Raw genomic sequence first — 23,131 nt, 5'->3', positions numbered from 1 at the left:
ATCTTTTTAGCTGATGTCTAGAGGTGTTGCTTCAGTATTTCTAGATAATCCTCCTTCCTTATGATGCCATCTATTTTCTGAAGTGCACCAGTCCCATTTCCAGCAAAACACCCTCACATCATGATGCTGCCACCCCCATGCTTCACAGTTGGGATGGTGCTCTTCTGATTAAAAGCCTCACTTTTTTTCCTCCATACATAGCGCTGTGGGGCGTTTGCCGTTTTCAAATGGGTAAATAGCTCAGGAGGTAAGACCGATTGTCTGGCAGTCGGAGGGTTGCCGGTTCAAACCCCGCCCTGGGCATGTCGAAGTGTCCCTGAGCAAGACACCTAACCCCTAACTGCTCTGGCGAATGAGAGGCATCAATTGTAAAGCGCTTTGGATAAAAGCGCTATATAAATGCAGTCCATTTACCATTTACCATTTACCAAATATGCTTAAAATGTTATTTCAAAAGATGTACACTAATATGATTGTATTCACCTTTTTCCTGACTTCGTGAGTTTACCCATGATTCATAGAGAAAGCCGGTTTTGCTCTTCCAGTCGAACTGATTGTTTACGCTTGTGTAGCTGTCACGGTGGCTGTAAAAGCCGGTTTTTAGCACAAATGGACAAAAATCGGAGGTGGATACATAGTACGGATGTTTTAAAAAGTCGTGAGGACAGTTATGTAACAATGCCTCACCCCTCACTTCTCACGGAGTGGGTAGATGACATGAAGCAATGGCCAGATGTTAGCTACATCGACATTGTTAATTACCTTGTGTTTTCTGTGTTGATGGCGAAGAATTACGGAATTACAAAAGCACAGAAGCATATAATTATCTGCACAGTAACAAAAGTACTGTTAGTACTGTTCAAGAAACACAGCGACTTTATATTTCTGAGAGCAGCCGTAGAGCCCAGCCAGAGTGTCAATCAAGCTAAACATACAGTGTGGGTAATGCGGAAAGAAAGTGGAGTCGTGGAGACAGTCGGCTGCTCGTGCATTGCCGGGTTAGGGAAGTCATGTAGCCATGCAGCAGCTATTCTGTGGAAGGTATTCATAAACCCAAATATCTCATTTCTATTGTTTAAACATTGGAACTGTCAGGGTTTTCAGGGAAATGGACCCAAACGCAGAGTGGGAAAAACTAACGAAACGAAGGGGTGAATAATAACAAAGAATTTAATTACAAAAAAAAAACACAAGAACAAACAAAGGGGCCACGAGGGGCAAAACCACAAACTCAAAAGAATTCTTGAGAACTAAAAAAAACACAGAACAGAACACAAGCAGGGCGGAACACAGGTAGGATAGAATACGGACAGGTGGAACACACACAAGCAGAACAAAAGCAGGCAGATACATACAGTCAAAAACACAAGCGGGAATGCAGGCAGAAACACAAGGAACCAGCACCCGAGTCAGGCAAACCAAGAACTTAAATAGACAGAGGCTAACAAGACACAGGAGAACATAATGCACAATTAACACAGAGGTGAGGGATAACGAGAGATAGGTGAGAACAATGATTAAATAACGAGACAAAAAATAATTGAATAATGAGACATACTCAGGCACACCAAACTAAGGGACGTGAGACAGGACATATGCTTATGTTCATGCTTAATAGTAATGTCAATAGTAAGTGGAGAAATGATGAAGATGTCATTATTGCAGGTGCAGAATCCTGTGGTCAGTGAAAAGACAGGGCTTGCATGTATAGATGTGCAGCACAGGTGGAATGCAGGGACATCAAAGAACCTTGAGCCTTTAACTTCAGGCACCACAAGGCAGAACAGCGTGAACTGTAGGGCTGTAGTGACTCAATCACTCCCAAATACACCACATCATCTGTCACACAAAGACTTCAGAGACAGTGTGGACAAAGCCCCCATTCAACCACTTTTTGTCCTCAAGAACACCTTACTAGAAAAGTGTTCAGCAGATCAGCAGAACAACCTAGCAGGAAAAACAGTGCAGTTGATGACAAGATTTTTCAGCCACACCAGACACACGGTTATGATCTCAGCTGTGACTCATGCAAGACATTCTACCAAGCATACATTGAAGTTTGTGATGCACAAGCAGCTCAACTAGAATTAGAAATAAGAGAGCAAAGTGCATCTGATTTGTGGCACAATTCAAATCAGATTTACAGCAAGCTCTGCAAAAAAGGTTCCCATACATGCAGCCACAAGAAGTGACAAATTTCTATGTGAGCACATATACCCCTCCTTTCATGACAACTATGCAACTAACTATGGTAAAGAAAATGAAGTTAGAGCTTGCCATCAACTGAAAGAACAGGGCATGAACATTACTCACAAGGGCACTGTTGTAAGTGTCCAAGAACCATGGCTCTCTGCAAGACCTGATGGGGTCATTGACTCATGTGTGCTTCTAGAAATAAGATGTCCTGTGCCAACCCAGCCCTCACTCACTGACCAGCTTACTCAGAAATGCTCTGATATCAAACTAGTAGATGGAGAGCTGCAGCTGCAGAAAACAGGGGATATTACATGCAAGTACAGCTTACAATGTTTTGCACAGGTCTAAAGTCTGCTACACTTCTGATCTGGATACCAAGTGAGCATTTGTGAGGGAGCTAGTAAAGCGCTTGAGAGGTTTTTACTTCTCACGTATGCTACCTCGACTTGTAGACGAATATGCTGCAGGATGGTTTAAGCTAAATGAAAGATACATTTAGATAATGGGCAAGGTTTAGTGCACATGTGGCATGACCATAAATGTGTGCCATACATTAAGAGAATCAGAATGACATCTCTGATACCTTGGGCTATGTAAAGTAACTTTCTTTCAATGTTATGCAAAAACATGCTGGCACAGTTGTTAACTTTCTGTTCTAAGAATGAAAAGATATGCAACATGATTCCTACAGTATATTTTACTGCAAATAAAAAGTACAAAACATTCACATACCAGCATGTCATTAAATGTTGCAAGTGGTTACATATGTTTTGCCATCTTCCAAGGTAATGTTCCAAACAAAATAAAGATGTTAGAGTTTAAACAAATTCAATGTAAAGATTAGAGGTGACGAGGATTCATTGTTTTAAGTGATGGCACTAAATGTATACAATTTCTATTATGTAAATGAAATGCATAAGTATTCACATTCTGTACAACAGAACAAACATGCAAAGAATGTTCACATAAAATCCATAACTCCCTACATGTTTTGTACCCATCAATTTTCACCCATTATAGATTTTAATATCATTACTGCACCATTTAATTTGATGGTCCTGTATAATGTTCTTGATAGCCCTGTAAATATAGCCCACTCATGTTGATCAAATGCTAAATTAGTTTGAATCACGAATGAGATCCTCCCTTAAATTGACAAGAGCAGCACATATTCTTAGAATCTTGCCTATTTTAGGAGCCATGGTAATCGAAACAACCTGTGATAGCATTTTGTAAACTTTAAAACGCCTGATTGCTCTTTCAACATGAATTCTTACATGTGCAATTCGTCTAGTGTATGTCACCTGTTCCTCAGTTAGCTGTCCACGTTTTTTTGTAAAAGAAGGCATTACCAATTTAACCTTTCTCTCAAACAGCAAATCTTTTATGGTAAATCCTTTATCTGCCATGACCTCACCTCCAGGCATTAAGTAGTCCAATATTCCTGAGTCCATGCTTATGAATTTGTCACTGCATCACCCTCCATATGCTGCAGAAACAAACATGATTAGTCCACATGGGGCAACGGCTACCAGGTATCTCACTGTGTTATGTGAATAATAAAGGTTTTTGGGTTTTTGTAAAAGGCTCTCACTGCAGTCTACAATACATGTAGTATTAGGAAAGTTCTTAAATGCTGCAGGCATGGTTGCCTGAATAGTTTCTCTTGGAAGACATAGAATTACAGGTCGCAAAACTTCCTCCAGTTTGTCAATCCAATATGAGATTATCTTGTTAGCCATACTCTGTGATACATGAAACTGCTCAGATCACCTATTACATGGTTGGTCTTTAATTTCATAAATGTCATGAGAACTTTATCTCACACAGACATTGTAAATGAATTACTAGCATATCCTTCCAGTGTTGACACAAGGATGTTAAAAGTTTCTAGGGCTATACCAGTGTAGAGCAAAGCATCTGCGTCGTTTTGAAACATGAAGTAGCCAATCTCATCACACTGAATCATCTTATCCTGCACGTATTTTCCGCCGGCCGTCTGGCAATAATCATGATCCTGTCGTGCAGGGTCCTCCCACTGTGTATGGACTGAGTGCAACTGTGGGTCAGGGGGATGTGCAGAACTTGAGATGCTGGTCTGGTCTGAGACAGTCGAAGTGAAGTCCACTGAGCAGTCTGACAAACACAAAAGTATGGCCAAAGTTACACACTAGGAGAGTAAACACTGTAGACAAGTAAGTACAACAGATACTTTACATCTGAATCACTTCCATGTATGTAAATGGATATAGAAAATAAACAGATAACTCAGTGTATGCCTAGGTAGATAGCATGTGTTATCACTGCAAATACACGCTGAAGTTTGTGCCTCTTGTATAAACATTGGTTTTAAATTTGAGACTTGCATTGATTATTAGACTACCTACATCCATGATTACATTCAGTCTCAGACTGCGTAACATACAGTTTTTACAATGACAGTATACAATATTATATGCAATGTAATATAGCGACAGATTTGAAATTTGAGATATAATATTCAACCTGCTCGTACTAATCAATGCAACAGTAATGAATGTAAAAACAATACTTAACAAATACGAGGCATATTAATATAATATAAATATTAACAATACTGTTAGCTAAGGCTAATCATCATATGTGCTATCTGCTGGAAAAGCGATGCCATGTGATTTGCTGTGTAAAATGGAATAACGGCAAGTACTGTTTAAATTACGAGGTCCATCTTCAACGTCTTCATTAACGTTAACGCTGCTGCTGCTGGAATTAGCGATTTGAGTCAGAGTCACACGGACTAGCTTTCGCCTCTTCTTTGGAGTAGGTCGGTCGTAGCCCAGATAGAGCTCCGGATCGGGGTGCAGTTCTTTGGGCTTTTTATTGACGAAGTGGAATGAGCAAACATACACTCTCTTCGGAGGATATTTTAGTTTCAAAGCCACAAGCCACACTAGTTTCCGTTCCTCCTTCGTCAGCATGGAATGCAGGGTACAGGGCACGGACATTTTTGTCGAAGTTGTTGATGTTCTACACAAGAAGTTTCTGATAGAATATTCAATTTCCTTGAATTGTTGTGGCAACCAACAACGGCACAAGTTGAACCTGAGCTCATTTTAAAAACAATTTAACATTTATGAGTTAGCTAATTAACATAACGTTGCTTTGGGCTAGCTATGTTTCTTGCTCTCATGGTGGCACTCAGTTGCAAGGCACCCAGAAACAGAAAACCGGCAAACAGAAGTAGTCATCTGTCATGGCAGCACCCATAGGCTTCTGAAGAAACATGTGGATAGAAGTACCAAATTTTATGTTTGCCGCCAATGGTAATTTAGTTGGTCGGATGTTTACAGATTCTATCCACATGCACTGAGAAACTCAGGAGAGGACTGTAAGGCTAATACTTTGTGAAAGCATTATAAATTCATTTTACAGAGATATTTTGTTCTCATTCATGTTTGAGAACATTTAATGTGTGTACATTGTACCGAAAATAATGTTTATTTTTGTTGTGTAGTGGTGTCCGGGGTAGATGGCCTGCCACCACATGTGCACCTAAGCAGAAAGATAGAATGTAGTGAGTATATTGAGATATACTGCACATTTAATTTGAGATTAATGTACCAAATGTTTCATGTTCTATAGGAATTGGCCGTATGTGGTTTTGTTTATTTTCTTTATTTTGTGTTAATAGAAGAGCTACCACTAGAGTTGTTTATGCACTGACTGACTTACTGACTTAGGTAATGTTTTTTAGGCACTTTAAGTTTGCCTAGGATTTTAGTCACTCTATTACGTTAGTTGATACACTTTGCATAGGTAGTGTAACGATTTTTAAAGCTGCGCTGATTCAGACATGGTCAAAGTCATGGGCGGTAGTCTTCTGCTGCTTTGAAGACTACACTAGGCTCAATACCAAGCACATCAATCAAGCTCAAAACATGATATTCTACATATGCAAATGTGTGCTGCTAACATTTGCTACTTGTTGCTGCTATTAAATAAATAAATAAATAAATAAATAAATAAATAAATAAATAAATAAATAAATAAATAAAGGCCAGGGGGTTGCTGGGCCCTGACTCTATTTAAAAATAGTGTGTCCTTTTTAGATCCCAGTGTCATCAGGTTTGCTATGCAATGGTTAACTGGTATTTTAATTTGGACTTCCTGATCTTCAGGAAACAGCTGGTGCTCTGCTGTAAAAATAATTTGCTATCTCATACTGTTTGTATGGCTAACATCTGGTCTAGGATCACAGCCTGAGTACAGTCTCTGTGCTGGAGGGACATTGGTATGGTCCCCTGGTGTTTCAGGAAATAGCTGGTGCTCTGATGTACGCATAGTTTAGGTGGATGGTCTGCTATTTTTGGGGTTTTGGTATATCTCCTATGTAGTATGGGAGGTGTATAGTTGATAGTGCTGATAGTGCATGCACAAAAAACCAAAATCAGATCAGCACTTTAACCTAAATTCATCACATTCAGCACCAAACCTAAATAACTGTTCTGCATATTCATTAAAATATTTAACTATGTGAGGGGTTCTGACTGAAATGAGTGGTGCACATGAAGTGCACAGAGCAAGTCTGGTCAGAAAATTCTTGCTGCACGCGACTATTGATCAGCCTCCACAACCATGTGTTCTCATACTCAGCTAAATGCGTACACCCATAACTAATTCAGCACAATTTTTATACCAATAGTCAGACCTCTCCTATGCTGCTCATTGCCTGTGATGTTCTTTGTATGCTCTGCTGCTCAAACAGTTTCTGCACTAAAAATCGCTGCTCGCTCTCTACCACCCCACCTGTTGTTTGGATCTGCTTTTATGTACAAGGGGGGTTTTAGTGTGTATCCTATTTAGTAGGGGAGGTTTATCGTGGTCTCTGTTTGATAGTTTTGTGCACACTGGGGCAGGTACAAGAAGTGCCAAAAGCAGATCCATTCAGCACCAACCCTAAGTAACTCTTTTGCATATTCATTTAAATATTTATATAAGTGAGTTGCCCTGACTGAACTTAGCTTTAGTTAAAATATAACTATTTCCACTTAAACGCACACTGTTGACAAATATATAAGAAATATATAATCTACAGATGCTTTAATTTCACTTCAGTATAATTTCTAAAACAGTCAAAAAAGGTAAAAGAAACATTGGTATAACCACATCTTGACCAGCTGTTATTTGAATATTGCATATATACTATGTGTAATTTACTAGATTTTTGCTCCCTCAACAGAACATTAATTGATTTCCTAATAGCATACTGTAATTTTAGCATTAGAATTCATGTGCCAGATTTGCTTTCCCAGATTTATTCTAGTCAGAGCTATGTGACTGGAAGTACACTTTCTGCATCATTATGTGTGATAGAGGAAAGAGTTAAGGGAATGATTATAAATGCTATAGAGCACTTTTAGCGTTCCACAAGGTTAATGATAATGGTACGCAGCAGCTAAAATGCTCAAGTAGCTTTTATTGTATCATAATAATTAATCAATGGCATAAAGATAAAATAAAATAAATGAAAGCTGATAAGTAAAACGTATGTACAGCAGGGCAAATAAAGCCTGTGTCAGTGGACCCCATTCAGCAATATCTTATGATATCATCTTCTTGAAAAATATTTGCCTGCAGGTCACTGCTCTCTGTTATAAAGCCTTAAATGCTTTTGGCACAGAACATTAATATCTCCCTACATTATGCAATGTGTATTAGTGGTGGAGAAAAGATCTACACAGAGTCCCGAGGTCTTTTCTTTGCTTAAGAGTGCTCACAGTTAAAGTTATTTTTAAACGTGGCATTCATTAATGTCATGTATAGCCATGCTACAGTAGTGTGTGTATGTAACAGAGAGACAGAGAGAAAATCACATTCATTTGTCTTTGATGCACAGTGATGTGCCTTTTCCTTCATTCAGATTCCAGCTGTGGTTATATGAGGACCGTGACAGTCAGTCTGAACAGCTGGAGGGGGCAAACAGTATTGCTGAAGCCCTTTTCTGGTGTCGTGATGTTAGGAGCATGTTTTAAATCAATGCATTCCGTCAGGTGCCTGAAGGGAAGCTGCCAGATTGCCCTTAAAGGTATACTATGCAGGTTTTTTGCTGCCCTTCTAGACTCTGTGTTTGTCACCTCCTCCGTCCTCAACCCTACCCACACCTCCGAGGACACACCCTTGAGCGCTACAAGCAAAATGTCAAACAGAAAGGTGAGGTGGGATATTGAAAATCACATTTTTAGCAACATGAATGATTCCATATAGATGGTAACAGTAATTAGGTATTGTAATAATAATAATGTAATAATGATCTTTTACACTGAGTGCACCCCTTAATGTGTGAGAACATTGTATGGTACTGCATAGTGCAGCTATTTTGTGTGTTTCCTCATTCGGTATTTAGCTTTTCTGGACATTTAGTTAGAACTGATATGTAAACATTGAATTGTGTGTGGAATAAGTAACATTAGCAGGCCATAGCTACATTATTGCTAGCTAATACACTTGTAAAGTAAATGACAGCTATCCGTATCCTTTTCAAATATTAGCCGCAACGTTTTATGTATATGTTCATAACTATAGGTAACCAGTACTTTATGTAAATTGTGACTACCTTATCTGACCTATGTTCTGTAGTTGTTCCAGCGTATGCAGTTATTGTGTGTTGCTTCTGATGAAGCCGCTGTCAAATCAGTATCTGTACCCGTTTATCCTGGGAAGGGTCGTGAGGGGGGGTCGGGGTACTGGAGCTATCCAAGCAGGCATTGGGCGAGAGGCAGGACTACACCCTGGACAGGCCACCAATCTATGAGCGGACACACACACCATTCACTTGCACACTCATACATGTGGGCAATTCAGATTCTCCAATTATCCTACCTGCATGTCTTTGCACTGTGGGAGGAAACTGGAGTACCCGGAGTAAACCCTTGCGGACACAGGGGGATTCGAACCCAGGACCTTCTTGCTGTGAGGCGACAGTGCTACCCACTGCACTGTGCCGCCCTCGTTATGTAATATTACATTGTTATGTTCCTGAGGAATGGAGTTGGAAATAAATGATTGAAATATTTCAAGTTATGCTGTGTTTTATAATCAGTGAACCATGATGAGGACGAGGATCTTTGTTTGCAGCTTTGTTAGTGAAGTTGGCTATATGTAGCTAGGTAGTATGCAATTCAGTTCTCAATTGAAATAAATGCTGGTGAATTACCAAGCTAGCTAAGTTGCGACTATAAACAGTAACAGCAGTTTCCATAGGGAGAAAGACATCTTGATGGGAGAACAGAATTCAATACAAAAGTTCCCCAACCTCGGGCATCTAGCTGCCTAACATAACTAGCTAAAAGTAACAACCAACAGAAAACAGGCCAGCTCTGTGTCGCTTTTCATCCCCTTAGCAAACTTCAGGTGACGCCACCGAGGAAAAGCAATTCCAAGGTTGACTCTAGTTATTGAATGAGCCGTCAGCTTGTCTTTTTGCTTTGCAGTACTAGGCTTCTTAGCATCCATCATTTCAGCAGGCAACAAGCACTTCTGGAATCTGATCACAAACCACAGGCTCTGTAGCCATGTCCAATCCTCCCGACACAGAAAAGAGTGCCACGCCACATTTTAGAATAACAAATGCAGGTAAAAGGTGGAGGAATTTGGTGAAACCAAGTAAAGACATAGATTGCCAGTTCATCTGAAGAAGATGTGCCTGGTTATTTTATAATATTTTCAAGTAAAAAATCCTGCAAAGTCTGCCTTTCAGTACTGTCTCATGATGCCAGGAACTTTACTCTTCTCTTCCAACTCTCCTTACTCTCATTCCTAGGGTAAAACATTTGGCCTACACATTATCAAGTGTTTTTGGGTTGGGTTTATAGGTTCAATCAACCTTTATCCTTAAGTTTGACTCAAATAAATTCAAGACTTGCTTTGCAAGTTCCTTTTTGAGATTGCTGAACTTATCAAACTGTGTTTGGAAAGAAAAACATGAATGCTTCCAATTAATTAAAGGTAAAGGGCAAATGTTAAAGGTCCAGGAAAATGAGATCTGATGAGTTGTTTTAATCCTTTTTTTTTTGCTTTCACAAATGGCCAAGAAATTTCTTTTAATGATTCTTGTGGAAAAAACAAACAAACCTACACAAGCCTGTTTTATAGCCATTGGCTTGCTTTCCCCCTTGGCTAAACACCAGGTTTTCAGTGGAAGTCCAGTGAAATCCTTTCTACATGTAATATATGAATGACACACTTCCCACGTTTGTGTGGGTAAGACAAGCTAAGTTGAACATGCCTAAGCATTGCCCCTTCTCTGGATCTGGAGAAAGCAATACGGTTTTTCTTTTCCAAAAAATGAAGAGACTACAAAAATGGGTTTTATTTTTGTGGAGCCCACGAGCATTGCAATGTTACAATAACCTGTACAGTTATTTGCATTTCCCATTTCCAACTTGTGGCAGAATGTGGTGGTACGATAAGTAGGCCCACCAATATCTAGTTACAATTAAATTGCATTTGAGCTCAGTGTTACAACATTATTACACATTGAATCATCTTCAGGTGTAACTATATGATGGTAAAGTCTAGTTTATGTTGCTTTCTTTTGTTTTATCTGGAAGTGTAAGGTTACTGCATGGGACAATCTGCACTAACTGGCTTTAACCTAGCTAGCGATCAGGCACGGTTTACCTATGTGTCTTCCGGATATGAATGTTAATGAATGCAGGATGCATATGCCCACCTTGTCCTTGTCTGCTGAACAGGTCATCATAATCTAACAGTGTTTATTACAATTTAATGGTTATAATTGTGTTTAAAAACTTAAATAAATATTAAGATGACAATCAATTGTCACTTCTGGGGAATATAACCACAATTTGAATCCAGTTTCCTAAACCTTAAATAAATCTAAGCCTTTATCCAGGTACTGGCACCAAACAAACTAAAAATACAAAAATTTGATTGATAAAATGTATATCTTTCATTTGAAAAACATTTTTCTTTTGGGGTTTTTCCTCTCTCTTCTTGTTCCCAAGCTGTCTGTTGGGACGTGCTGGTTGTCATGAGAGGAGTAAAAGTAGGTTGAGCCTTAGATATGGAAAAATAATTTACTGTATGGTAATTATGGTAGTTACATGCAGAACACTAATTCATTTGTGTACATGAAGCTGTTTTTACATACGCTGAAAACATTTTCATTTCATATTTTCATTTCATATCCATATGCCATATTTCATATTCATATGTCTATGTTTATATGTTCATATACGCATATATTTTGAGAAGGAGTGAGTGACAGAAAATGTATTTGCCTAATGAAATTGGTTATAAGCTTCCAAAGCTTCAAAACCAGTGCTTGAGACGGAGGTTGCTGCACCAAAAAGTCAAATTCCCTTTCTTATGCCATGGTGTATCCTCTTTTATTAGACTGAAACAACATGTTTTGATATTAAAAGACATTATATTCAATTAATTAGTCTCATTCACAATATAAAATAGCATTATGGATGTTTTGGAGGATTGCTATTGTTGAAGGATTTATTTGCAGTGTATCATGATCTGTACTGCACAATCTGTTTTCTGTGCATTTCTGTGCAGTTAAACATTTGATGATGCTCTGGAGGCTTGGCAAGAGGTGGAACAGTGGATTCAGGTCAGCTGGTGACAAGATGCAATCATGTCACAACAGGCAGTGAGCCACCTTATACCTCAGTTCCAACTTTAAACTTTATTCCTTATTAAATCCTTACCATTTACCCAGTAGACTGACATTACATGGTAATTATGCTGAAATTAAAAAGTAATTTTGTGGACATTAACAACATTAAGGAGTAAAGACAAGTCATTTCACAAACCACAGAGGTAAAACTACCTCCCAGTACAAACGTCATTGAAATAACACACAGGTGAGAGGGAAAGTTCAAAACTGGAAGCATGTTTAATATTGCTCTACCATTATCCTGAAAGGCATAATTGGAATTACACATCTGAACTGATCATAGTTACAGAATCATAGGTCTCTCATTTTGCATTGAACAATATATACAATGTAAAATAAATACATTTACACAAATGGTCATATTGTTGGATCACACTTTATGGTACACATCACAAAAATATACAGGTAATTGTTTTACAGATGTGGAGCACATCTAGAACTACAGACATGGTTGTCACTACAGATTATTTCAGCAACTCCTGGATTGACATTTTTATATTTATTCTCATTTTAAACCTGTTTTTCTTTCTTTTTCTCCATTTTATTATTTTTCATATTTGCATGTATAACTGCCATTTTAATTATTTTGCAGATATACACTGATGCATTAATAAATACAACAACCAACACCCATATTTGTTTCTATAATAAAAAATAGCAGTTTTTACATTTTCACATCATTATTCCTATCATTTAAATGCAAAATAGTCCAATAAATACAGCATTTTGATCTAAATCAAACAGGAAGTGCAACATCTGTTTGTTGCACAATCATATTGCTTTAAATAAGAAAATAGGTCAGAAAAAATCTAAGTTGGTATGGCTAAGTAACACAAATTGTTTATATTCAATATTTGAGTGAGGTGTTGAAAGACACAACAAAACACTCTCAATATGATTTAAGCTGAAAGCATTAGCTACTGTCCAACAATGAGGATACTGTCAATTAATACTGTTCTTTAATATGTAGAATTATTTTTAAAAGTGTGGTTAGGGTAACTAAATTTTCATTTGTATACACGCTTGAATATACCTGTGTTATGTTGAATACAGACTTCATATTTTTTTGGGAAAAGGATCTAATATAGTTCACTTTTGCAAGAAAAATCTAGTGTTAATTGTTTGTATTCTCCTTCAGTTTTCAAATTCTACTGATCAAGATCAGCCCCGCTTAAATTGCTGGTTAGAGATTGTTTTCATATCTTTCATCCCCATGTATGTCCAACAGATGTAATATAGGTAGATAAATAAACAATATTTTTTTAAATCCCCAAAAGGACAACAGCACCTTTGTTCCAGGAGTTCTGTATGCATGTAAATAAAATGGCAACAACTTATCAACAGCAACCTTCAAGTTATTGACCATCTCATGAGTTGCTATGGGTGATTATTAAACCTAGAATCACAGTACGGTTACCTCTCGAAACCACAATCTATTATATATTTGTATAGCTAATGGTAGATACACAGTATTTATAGAACAAGACTGAAGGAAAATAAAAAGCCCACAACCCCCCATTTTCCTTAAAAATGTATTAATTCTTTTACGTTTATCTGTTGCTTTTAATTAAGCACACAAAGTTTAAGCAATAGTTTTGCAAAACTGGTTTGCAGCAAAAACAGAAATATTATTTTGCCTTTGCATCTTCAAAGAGTAAAGTTAATATTGCAACTTAGCTGATTGGCAAGGGAGGCATTATGTACAGCATTTTGTAAAAAAACAAAAAAAAAAACAATTCTTCAAATAAAACTACATAAGCTATTGATCTGAAATACTCAAGTTCTTTTTTTTATTTAAACCTAAGATAGATATTGCTATTCTACAATAATCTGTTACACAAATGATCCCTTTTATATATGCGTTTCCTTCTTTTTTGATAATTATTCACTTATATGTCAGCATAGATATCGTTTGGATTTGTTGATCTAGCAGTTAATAGGAAGAGCCTTATTACCAGATATGTAATTCAAGAATACACTGCTGAAATCTCCTGAGGATTTGTACATCCAGTATTGTCTCTAATTCTACCCTGTGTCTAATATAAGCGCACAGCACAAGAACTGGAATACCACAAAAAGTACGCATCTTTAAATGTAACAGAAAAAAAACTAAGGAAAAAGGAAACAATGGATTTTTAAAATAAAAAAAGCATAGCAAATGTGGAACTTCTTTCCCATTATGTTTAAATGTTGTACCAATAAAATGTCTTAGTTTAGATTTATAAGATGCTAATTTACAATATAATATTCAGAAAATACGTGGACCCCTTACTAATACTGAAATAGCCATTATAGAAAGTGATGTAGTTTCATCTTGACTTACTATTTAGCTTCTCATATGAAATGCTGTACTTATTAGATTATATTCTATGTATTGATTATATCCTGTATGTATTGTCATTGGAATCTTAATTGTAATCAGATTTTAGTTGGCAATCAAAGAGGTAAGAGCTGGAGGGTATGTAGCCTAAAATAATATCTTTGACTTTGACTGACACAAACATAAATTGCATATGTGTTAACATGCACCTTCAATTTAAATGATTATTGCTTAAAGAAGTTAAATGTTCTCACAATTAATAAGTAGGCTGAAAGTGGAAGGACTGATACAAAAATCTATCAATTAACACCACATAATTTAAAACAATGTCTTTAAACCTATTTTTATAGACGGTTCTTCATTAACAAGACAAACAAAAAATACGCTCTCCTTCATTTTTGTTCAAAACATACAAAATAAATCTTAAATTAAAAGCTGTTCTTCTTTCACACAGTACCACATTATATATATATATATATATATATATATATATATATTGCATTAGTGACTTCAGCCCCAGCTGTTCCCTGAAAAACATAAAACTTATTTGGAAGACATAAAAATAAATAACTGAGGAATCAAACAGCTGAAAGCAATCTAGATGGAATATGCCATCATGAAACGGAAGTTTCTCTAGACCTCTGTTTGTCAAATGCATCAATACACTGATCCCATGAAATCTAATACTGCATTCAGTCAAAGTGCTGCACCGGACTCTACTGCAATCAGCAACTGCTTGGTTTGATTCCTTTGTTACAGGGGACATTTTTGCAATATCATAAAGTTTGCTGGCATCCACTGAATGGATTTCCATCCTTTGGCAGGGCTGGTGTCCTCTCATCTGCTCCAGAATTCTTGGAGAAAAATAAAACAGTTTCAATAGCACAAACAACTGCACCAGAAACTCATAAGAAAGGAGCTGAAAGCTGGTTCACTGATAAATGATCTGTGCAGTCTTTCCCTTTAACTTTTTGTTTTCATTAATAATCACCATAACATTATAATACATATTACTGCCATTGATAGTTACAAACACCATTGTTACTGTGTACATTTCTCCTTGTAATTTGTTACAGTTAAAAGACAAGGTTTCTCCAGCAGTGGAAGTATCCAAATCTCCCAGCTGGACTGGAGTAAGTCTCAGGCCTGACCCCTTCCATCACCGAACTCTATTTCTTTCTCTCTTCTCTCTGAGGGTGCGGTCAGGAAGGGGGGTGGGGTCAGGAGGGTGGAGTCAGACCTTGGCCTCCAGCAGCTCCAGAAACAGTTTGTGCATGGGCACCTTGCCATCCTGCTTGATGCTGTAGAAGTGCTGCACGGCCTTGGTGGAGGTTTGCCGGAGGAGAGGGAGGGTCATGAGAAGCTTTCCAGCTCGACGCGGGTCTTCCACATGCTGCCCTGCCTCGTAGTCCTGCAGAGCTTCATGCAACACATCCTGCAGCTTCTGCACTGCCTCCACGTCCTCTATGTGCATAGAGTCTGCAAGGGACCAAACATCCTATTTTAACAGCATGTCCCACTTAACCCTCAAGCCTCTCCAGCCTACAACCAGTGTAGGTTCCAACCAAAAACTTCTCTTTTAACACCCATGCATCATTGTGGACCTGCTTTTGTAAAAGTTGGAGAACATTGTACTGTAATCTGCTGTAAGTACATTGTTAATTTCTCATTGCATATTCAGTACACAATCACCCTTTTTAACCTCTTAGCGCAAAGCCCCTAGTGGTCGGCATGCCGGTGTGCCGAGATTACTACACTCAGACATTCGGTGCTACTGCAACCCAAGTATGAGTTAAAAACAGAAACGTGTTGTTTTAGTTTCATTAGTAGATGATACACCACAACTATGCCGAATATGGAGTTTCGCAGTGCCACCATTGTCGCTCTGGTCGTTCATTTAACACACACCCCCTCCCTGCAGTCTCATCTAGAAAACACCCCCACCCTTGACATAATGAACAATATTGTCTATCTTGGCATTCATAAAAATATTCTTTCACCACTAAAAAATCATACTCCGTCATAGCAACAAGATAAACCCGCCAATAGCCCTAAAATATGCCTATACAGCAGTGAAAACGCTGCTCACTGAATAACGAAATAAACGCGAAAAAGTTTTTTTAAATGATACCATGTCATTTTACAGTCAATATCTGGGACTAAATGTTGAATAAATATACAACCTTACCATTGGTTTTACGCATAGAGATGTCCCTTTTGAGACTGAGCGGTCATATATTGTTTTGGACAATCCGTTTGGGAAATATACGCGCATGTGTGATGCCTGGGTACCTTCCAAAATAGCTGTGCATAATACCACACCTGTTGTTTACGGTGTCGTCGCCCTTTTTAGTACAGTTTGGCTTGATTGACAATTCATTTATTCAGTAGGTGAGAGTATAAGCTTTCTAACGATGTATAAACATGTCTAATTTTCCTTTTGGAATAGCGTTTTATAGGTCCGCATAACCGGAAATTTTCTTATCGCATTCAATTACGCATTCACGTGGTAGCAGTAAAAAAAAAGATGCTGCTAACGAAACATTGTCAATGATTTTTTGAAATTTCTTGGAAAATACTATTATTATTGAGGACTTCTGAGCATAGCTAATCCATATGTTTGCTGATAGACCTAGCTGACATAGTTTTCTGGTGTAAGACAGGAGCGGATAGAACTATATCATGATTTCCTGTCTCTGTCTCCATCTACTGAAAACAGATAAGATTTCATCATTGCTATGTAAGTATTACTGCTCTAAATACTTTGGTTATATATGTTATTTTTGAAATTGAGTGTCTTTAAATAGGTTAGTGGTATTAGTGGCAATGTAAGCCTTAGTTAGTAGTGTAATAGTTTTTGTGAAGCATGCAACAGTGATGACGCGAGAGTTGGAGCATTGCCAAAATGTGGTGAACGGTTGAAAATTGTTTTCATGTCGTCCCATCCCCATACAAGAAAACATATGAGAGTACACAGTATAGAAATACATACAAGAGTTAATTATTACACATTTAGGTACTGTACCGCATTGTGTGACAATATTTTTGCATTATTTTTTAACCTGATAGCAATGTTCCATTTTAAAACTTCATAAGGGGCTCGTTTATATGCTTTATAATGGACAAAAAGCATTTTATTCATTTTTGGAGAGATTTTGGATATGTTTTTGGACCCCTGGATATTTTAGACCACTGTACTGATGGAAAGCTTGTGATTCCCACTTAAAAACAGTGAGTTTCTTGAGACAAAGCAGTTGATTTGCAGTGAAATACGTGAATATGTTGTTATTTACAGCAATGCATAATTTAGACAATTTGGATAGATCTGGAGATGCTGGGTACACTGCTTAGTTTTTTCTTCATAAATCTATAGTAGTTCTACATATTCACCCTTATATTTTATGAACTTGTGGTCAAGACGTTTTTGATCCAGCACATGTATACACATATATCAACCTGCTGTATATATGCAATCTCTCAGTATTTCATTGCAAACTAAAAAAGTGCAAATTCATTTTTGATTTTTTGTCTAGACAATTGCATTTGTGGCACTTTATTTCTTCCAAAATTATGAATATAAACTAATCTGCATTAGTATTGTAAATTGTACAAATGCTGCTTCATTTAAGCCATTTTTCAAGTCTCTGTGGTGTTCACATCTGCAGTTATAAGGCTTTAAATAGGGTACTCCCTAAATGGGCAAAGATTGGCAAGATTTGGCATGTGCGCTAAGGCAGTGGTGTCAAACTCGTTGCCATGGAGGGCCGTGTGTATGCAGGTTTTCATTCCAGCCTCAGATCTTGATTATATAATTAGTTAAATTATTTGCTGAATTAGGGATGCAGGTTTGTGCACAATGGTGACCCGACGTCTATGGTGACCCGCATTGTCTAAATATCTTATAAATTATATTCTGTGCTTCAATGCAGTTAAACGCATATGGCTGAATGAGTAATTGGACTCAATTAAGGCAGCATTAATTGGTTGGAATGAAAACCTGCATACACACGGCCCTCCATGGCAACGAGTTTGACACCACTGCGCTAAGGGGTTAATATCATTCTACTTGGAATTGAGCACTGGGCTGTTATGCAAAGATGTTTAAATGTTTGTGTAAGTTACAGCTAAGAAAAAGTTGCTAAAAATTGTAATGCAGATTTAATAAGCTAATTGTTATATTTCTTGGTAATTAGATTTGATTTTTTAGATTACTTGAGGGAATAAAAAACAAAAATTGGTAGGAATTCGAATGGCAGGTATGCCATCTCGCCAAGTCATGGCTACGGCTTGGTGGGGCGGCATGCCCCTTACCTATACAGCACTTTTCAGGGTTCCCTGCAGAAATAACCACAATGACCACAGACTCTCAGCCCTTAAAAACATTAATTCCTGTACCTTATGACCCCATTTCAACAGACAGAAATCGCAAACAACTTCAAACGTCCACACAATAAAGTCCCAAACTTAGGGGATTTTGCAGTTTTTCCTTCTTCTTTTTCCTGCCTGAAATGTCCCTAGCCCACAAAGAATGTGTCTCCCCATTGGTCTTTTTTTCATACATCAACCAATAAAAACATTGGATACAGACACAAAATTAACGTATATACAAGTTTAAAACATTAAATCTTTGCAGCTCTGATGTCTCTTTCTCTCGTAGCTTACTGGCTACTGCCTTTGCCTTGGGAACTTTTTACATGGCTGATAGACATAAAATCCACCCTCCAGCTGACACAAATCTCAAACTCATTACCACTGGCTCGCTGGCTAACTAAAAATAAAACATTAGAACTCTTGCTTTTGCATCTGTACAATCTTTGCGGAAAACTCATTTATATTTCTGAAATCCAAATAAATACACCCAGACTTTAGACAGATCCGCTTTTGGAATTTTCACCGTGTTTAACGTTAGCTACCTTGCTAAGGTGACGACAGACCGACTGTATAATGCTAGTACACAGACAGACGCTTTCGGAATTGTTATCTAATATCGGTCCAGTAGGTGATGTTACCTGTCATATAGAAACTGCTGCAAGATAATGATTTCACGCCAGGTATGTCCAGTTATCTTAACTAAAAACTGTTCCCATTCACCACTGACCCTGTACTGATAACTACTTTTTAACTACACTGTAGTTTAAAACCTGCAATGCTATATTTGGACAAGGGCTCCCTTGAAAAAAAGATTTTTAATCTCAATGGGACCTTCCCTGGTTAAATAAAGGTTTAAATACATTTTAAAAAATATTTATAAATTCATGTTAGCTAGTCCTATAGATCTACTACCGACATACAAACAATTAGTCAGTCTGTTCTGTCCAATAGCTCATTAAAAACACTTCCATTTTCAAAAGAGCCAAGTGAAACAATTTATGAAACATTGGGTAGCATGTTGCAGCTTGTTTAATTTGTTTAATTTGTGTGATGCAAGATAGCCAATATTGTTTGTAGTACAGTAACTTGGCGTAATTTTGATATCAAAACTTTTAATAGCAGTCGTAGATTTTGGCAGGTTTGAATTAATGACTTATAGACAGTGCTTTGTATGTGTGAGTAACTTGCCATTATTTTTGTACGTTGAAAACATGTTTTTCATTAGATATACAGTACACAGCAACAAGTCTGGTCACCGTACTTGTGTTTTTTAGTCCACCAGCTGAAAGCACACAAATATTTAATTCTGTAAATGGCAGAGATTCCCCTTGGGCCTATAAATGCAGAACATAAAAGAACAGCTCAGGGGCAAGATATGAAACAGCACTGATGCTGCTCAGCTGGACCTATTTGAAAGAGATGTGTACAGACTCTACTGTGAACAGTATCTTTGTGCTGACTGCTGTTGTCTTGTAAAAATGTCAGAGAAACGCACAGAAATATTTAGTTATTACAAGATGTGGATGTGTGGTGGCAATTGCCATAAGACCTGTACTGCTTGTACTGATAAAGCACAAATGCTCCCTCCTGTTTGGTCTCACACTAGGGTCAATGTGTCCCAGCTTTTGGTGGCGCTGTATGGTCAGAGCTGCAGTTCAATATTCCAGCCTGTCTTTGTCTGGATGCCGTGCTCCCATCTTGAATTCAGACAGTGAGGCCTCATTCATCAGTCACATGAGCTTTGGGTATCAGAAAAGTGACCTGTGATCTAACAGAAATTCCTGGGAGAAAGTGCTTACCTGCATCTTTCCTTGAAGGATGCAGCGCCAGCACTGCTATCAATCTAACTATCAATGTTGGAAGTATACACAGAAAGCCAAGGATCCTGGGAGAGATGTATTTTGGTGTCTGTGCCTTGAAAATAACATTGCTTCTCCATCACAGAAAGTGAATGCTATGCTGATACTATTAATGCACCAAATCACTGATTTGGATAAGGACTTTTGAAATATACTGGATTGGAATGGTGGAACATGCTAACTATACACATATTGTAGAGCAGGTGGAGTTTATATTGAATTTGAAAATAGATAATTGTGTGCACATAAATTATTCTAGATGGTGACCTTCATTAAGAATCTTACACTGGAAAATATGCAAATATAAACATTAGAGAGCATCATGTAGTATTTTATCATAGATAAATATGTGTATTTTTGCATGAGCCAATCTTGTTAATTTGTCTTCTTGTAATGTAAAGCACATAAGCATACCTAAAGGGTTGCTTTCATAATGTGGAAGATTTGCATTTAGGTAATTAATTAATAGCACTATTCTTCAAAACTCGTATGGTAAGAAAATTGGGCAAAACATTATTACACACTACTTATTTCATGGCATCTGCATCCACACTCAAGTCACATAAGCATCCACAGCCCTCTGCCCCAGAAGGTCACTAAGTAGAAAATCTTTGAACTCATGCAAAGCATGCTTGTCGAGGGAGAGCAGAGGAAGAAGCAGACAAAAACGGACCCTATATTGACATGGGGTGATCTGAAGAAATATATAGGCCTGGAAATAATAAATCCTGGGACATCATTTGACCAAAAAGTGTTTTATATGGAGGATTATTCATCCAAAAATGTAAATAAAAATTGAAAATGTGAAAGGAAAATGAAATGGAAAATTGAAATGATCACTATTTAGCTCAGAATTTAAAACTTCATTTTCTTTCTAATTTTCATTTTTCATTTTTGCTTTCAAGCTGTATGTAAATGAGGGGGTGTGGCCCTCCTATCAATCAAAGAAAGCAGGGTGGGTCCAGGTCTCATACAAGTTGAGCACAGTGGTAGTTTACAAACACTAGGGTTAGCCATAACTCATGAGGGGATAACAGTTTATTGGAGAATGGATAACTTGACATAAGACTCCAAAATGCTCTCAAGGCACTTGAGGCACTTGGTTTTAATGGATGAGATCTGTGATCTGAGCATTTTCCTCTTTCATTCCATTTTTTGAATGATTATGAAACCTGTGTTGAGGTCATTGACATTGGTACTTATAGAATGGATAATATACAAACAAGTTAAGTAAAATAGTTTAATTCTGACTTATGTTATTTGTTCCTTGCTCACATGAAAGGTCAAAAGATGGAAAACATCATTCCATAGGCCTGCCTAACCTTCATTCATAGTTAAATAATGGCTAAATAAAAAAAATAATTCATAATGTAAAACGTCTGAGACATCACAAGCAGCCTGCAAAATAAGTGAGAACAGTGGTAACCAATTCTGTTCCTGGAGATCTACCGTCCTGTAGGTTTTCATTTCAACCTTAATTTGGCAGACCTCTTTCTACTAATTAGCAGCTCAACAAGATCTTTATCTGTTGAAAGATGTGTGCTTTGTTAGGGTTGGAGTGAAAATGTACAGGATGGTAGATCTCCAGGAACAGGGTTGGTTACCACTGAGTTAGAAAATCTTTAACTTCAGAATCATAGCCCATCTGTATTTCCTCAATATTGCATATTTTCACTTTTCATAATCAGGTTGCCACTTTGAGTTTTCATTTTCTTTTTGAAATTTATGAAAAAAGGACTCAACATAAGTTCACACAAATTTTCAACAGTCATTCCTACATGTAAATATACTGTACTTGTAAACATTGTGCTACATGTGTAAAAAATGATTAATAGAATCACTTTCAATTGCTATTCGTTACTTAATACTAGCGTTCTAGGTCCTGTGAGTGTTACCGGAGAAAGCCTTGCTGACCAGGAATTCCATGTGGGGTGGTTGGTGGCATTAACCCCGCTAGCTTGCTTGTAAGCAATAGGTTCTTAAACAGAGGTGTTCTTAACTAGCTAACCGTAACTAGTTAGCATGCTATCAGAAATTCAATTGTAACTAGTCATAACGTGTCGATTTTAACTAGTTCAAATGCATATTATTGATATTGGAAATTAAATTGTAACTAGTTATATGGCAAGTCGTTTTAGCTTTAATTAATTTCTAGAAGATATTGCAAATTCAAATTCTAACTAGTTAGAAATTCAATTGTAACTAGTTATAATGTGTATTTCTGATATCAGAAATTCGATTTTAACTAGTTAAAATGCATATTATTGATATCAGAAATTAAATTTGAACTAGTTAAAATGGCAAATCTTGATATCGGAAATTCTATCTTAACTAGTCAGATTGAAAACGTTTTTCTCATTCATTTCAATGGGAGTTGGAATTTGACCAAGTCAAAATGCCAATTTCTGATATCATAAAATCAATTATTGATATCAACAATATCATTTCAAATAGTTAAAATACCAATTTCTGATATCATGAATTCAGTTTTAACTAGTTAAAATTGTAATTCTTGATATGTGAGTCTCCTTGCTTGGACATGCTTTTTCAGTTAAGTCCACACATTTTTGATGGGATTCAGGTCAGGGCTTTGTGATAGCCACTCCAATACTTTAACTTTATTGCCTTTAAGCCATTTTGTTACAACATTGGAGGTATGCTTAGGATCATTGTCCTGCTGGAAGACCCAGTTGTGAC

The 23,131-nt window shown here is 37.3% G+C and overlaps 1 protein-coding gene and 1 pseudogene across 7 annotated transcripts in view; both read right to left on the bottom strand.

Moving 5' to 3' along the window:
* Positions 1 to 3,213: 3,213 nt before the first annotated feature.
* LOC135250423 (uncharacterized) lies at positions 3,214 to 5,180 on the bottom strand (annotated as a pseudogene).
* Positions 5,181 to 12,084: 6,904 nt separating this feature from the next.
* The window catches only part of esrrga (estrogen-related receptor gamma a), a 144,804-nt gene continuing 133,757 nt past the window's right edge, over positions 12,085 to 23,131 (bottom strand). For 5 of the 7 annotated variants that reach the window (XM_064335926.1, XM_064335945.1, XM_064335968.1 and 2 more), the window contains 2 exons: positions 15,445 to 15,683; positions 12,085 to 15,058 (listed from right to left, as the gene is read on the bottom strand). In XM_064335926.1, coding sequence (XP_064191996.1) covers positions 14,981 to 15,058; positions 15,445 to 15,683 — 317 coding nt within the window. In that variant the 3' untranslated portion in view covers positions 12,085 to 14,980. Of the gene's footprint in view, positions 15,684 to 23,131 lie in introns of all 7 variants that reach the window. The other 2 variants (XM_064335935.1, XM_064335954.1) reach the window with 2 other exon arrangements.

The sequence above is a fragment of the Anguilla rostrata genome, chromosome 1 (assembly GCF_018555375.3).
Source record: "Anguilla rostrata isolate EN2019 chromosome 1, ASM1855537v3, whole genome shotgun sequence".
Taxonomy (NCBI): Eukaryota; Metazoa; Chordata; class Actinopteri; order Anguilliformes; family Anguillidae; genus Anguilla; species Anguilla rostrata.
This window is presented reverse-complemented; position numbering and strand designations above follow the sequence as displayed.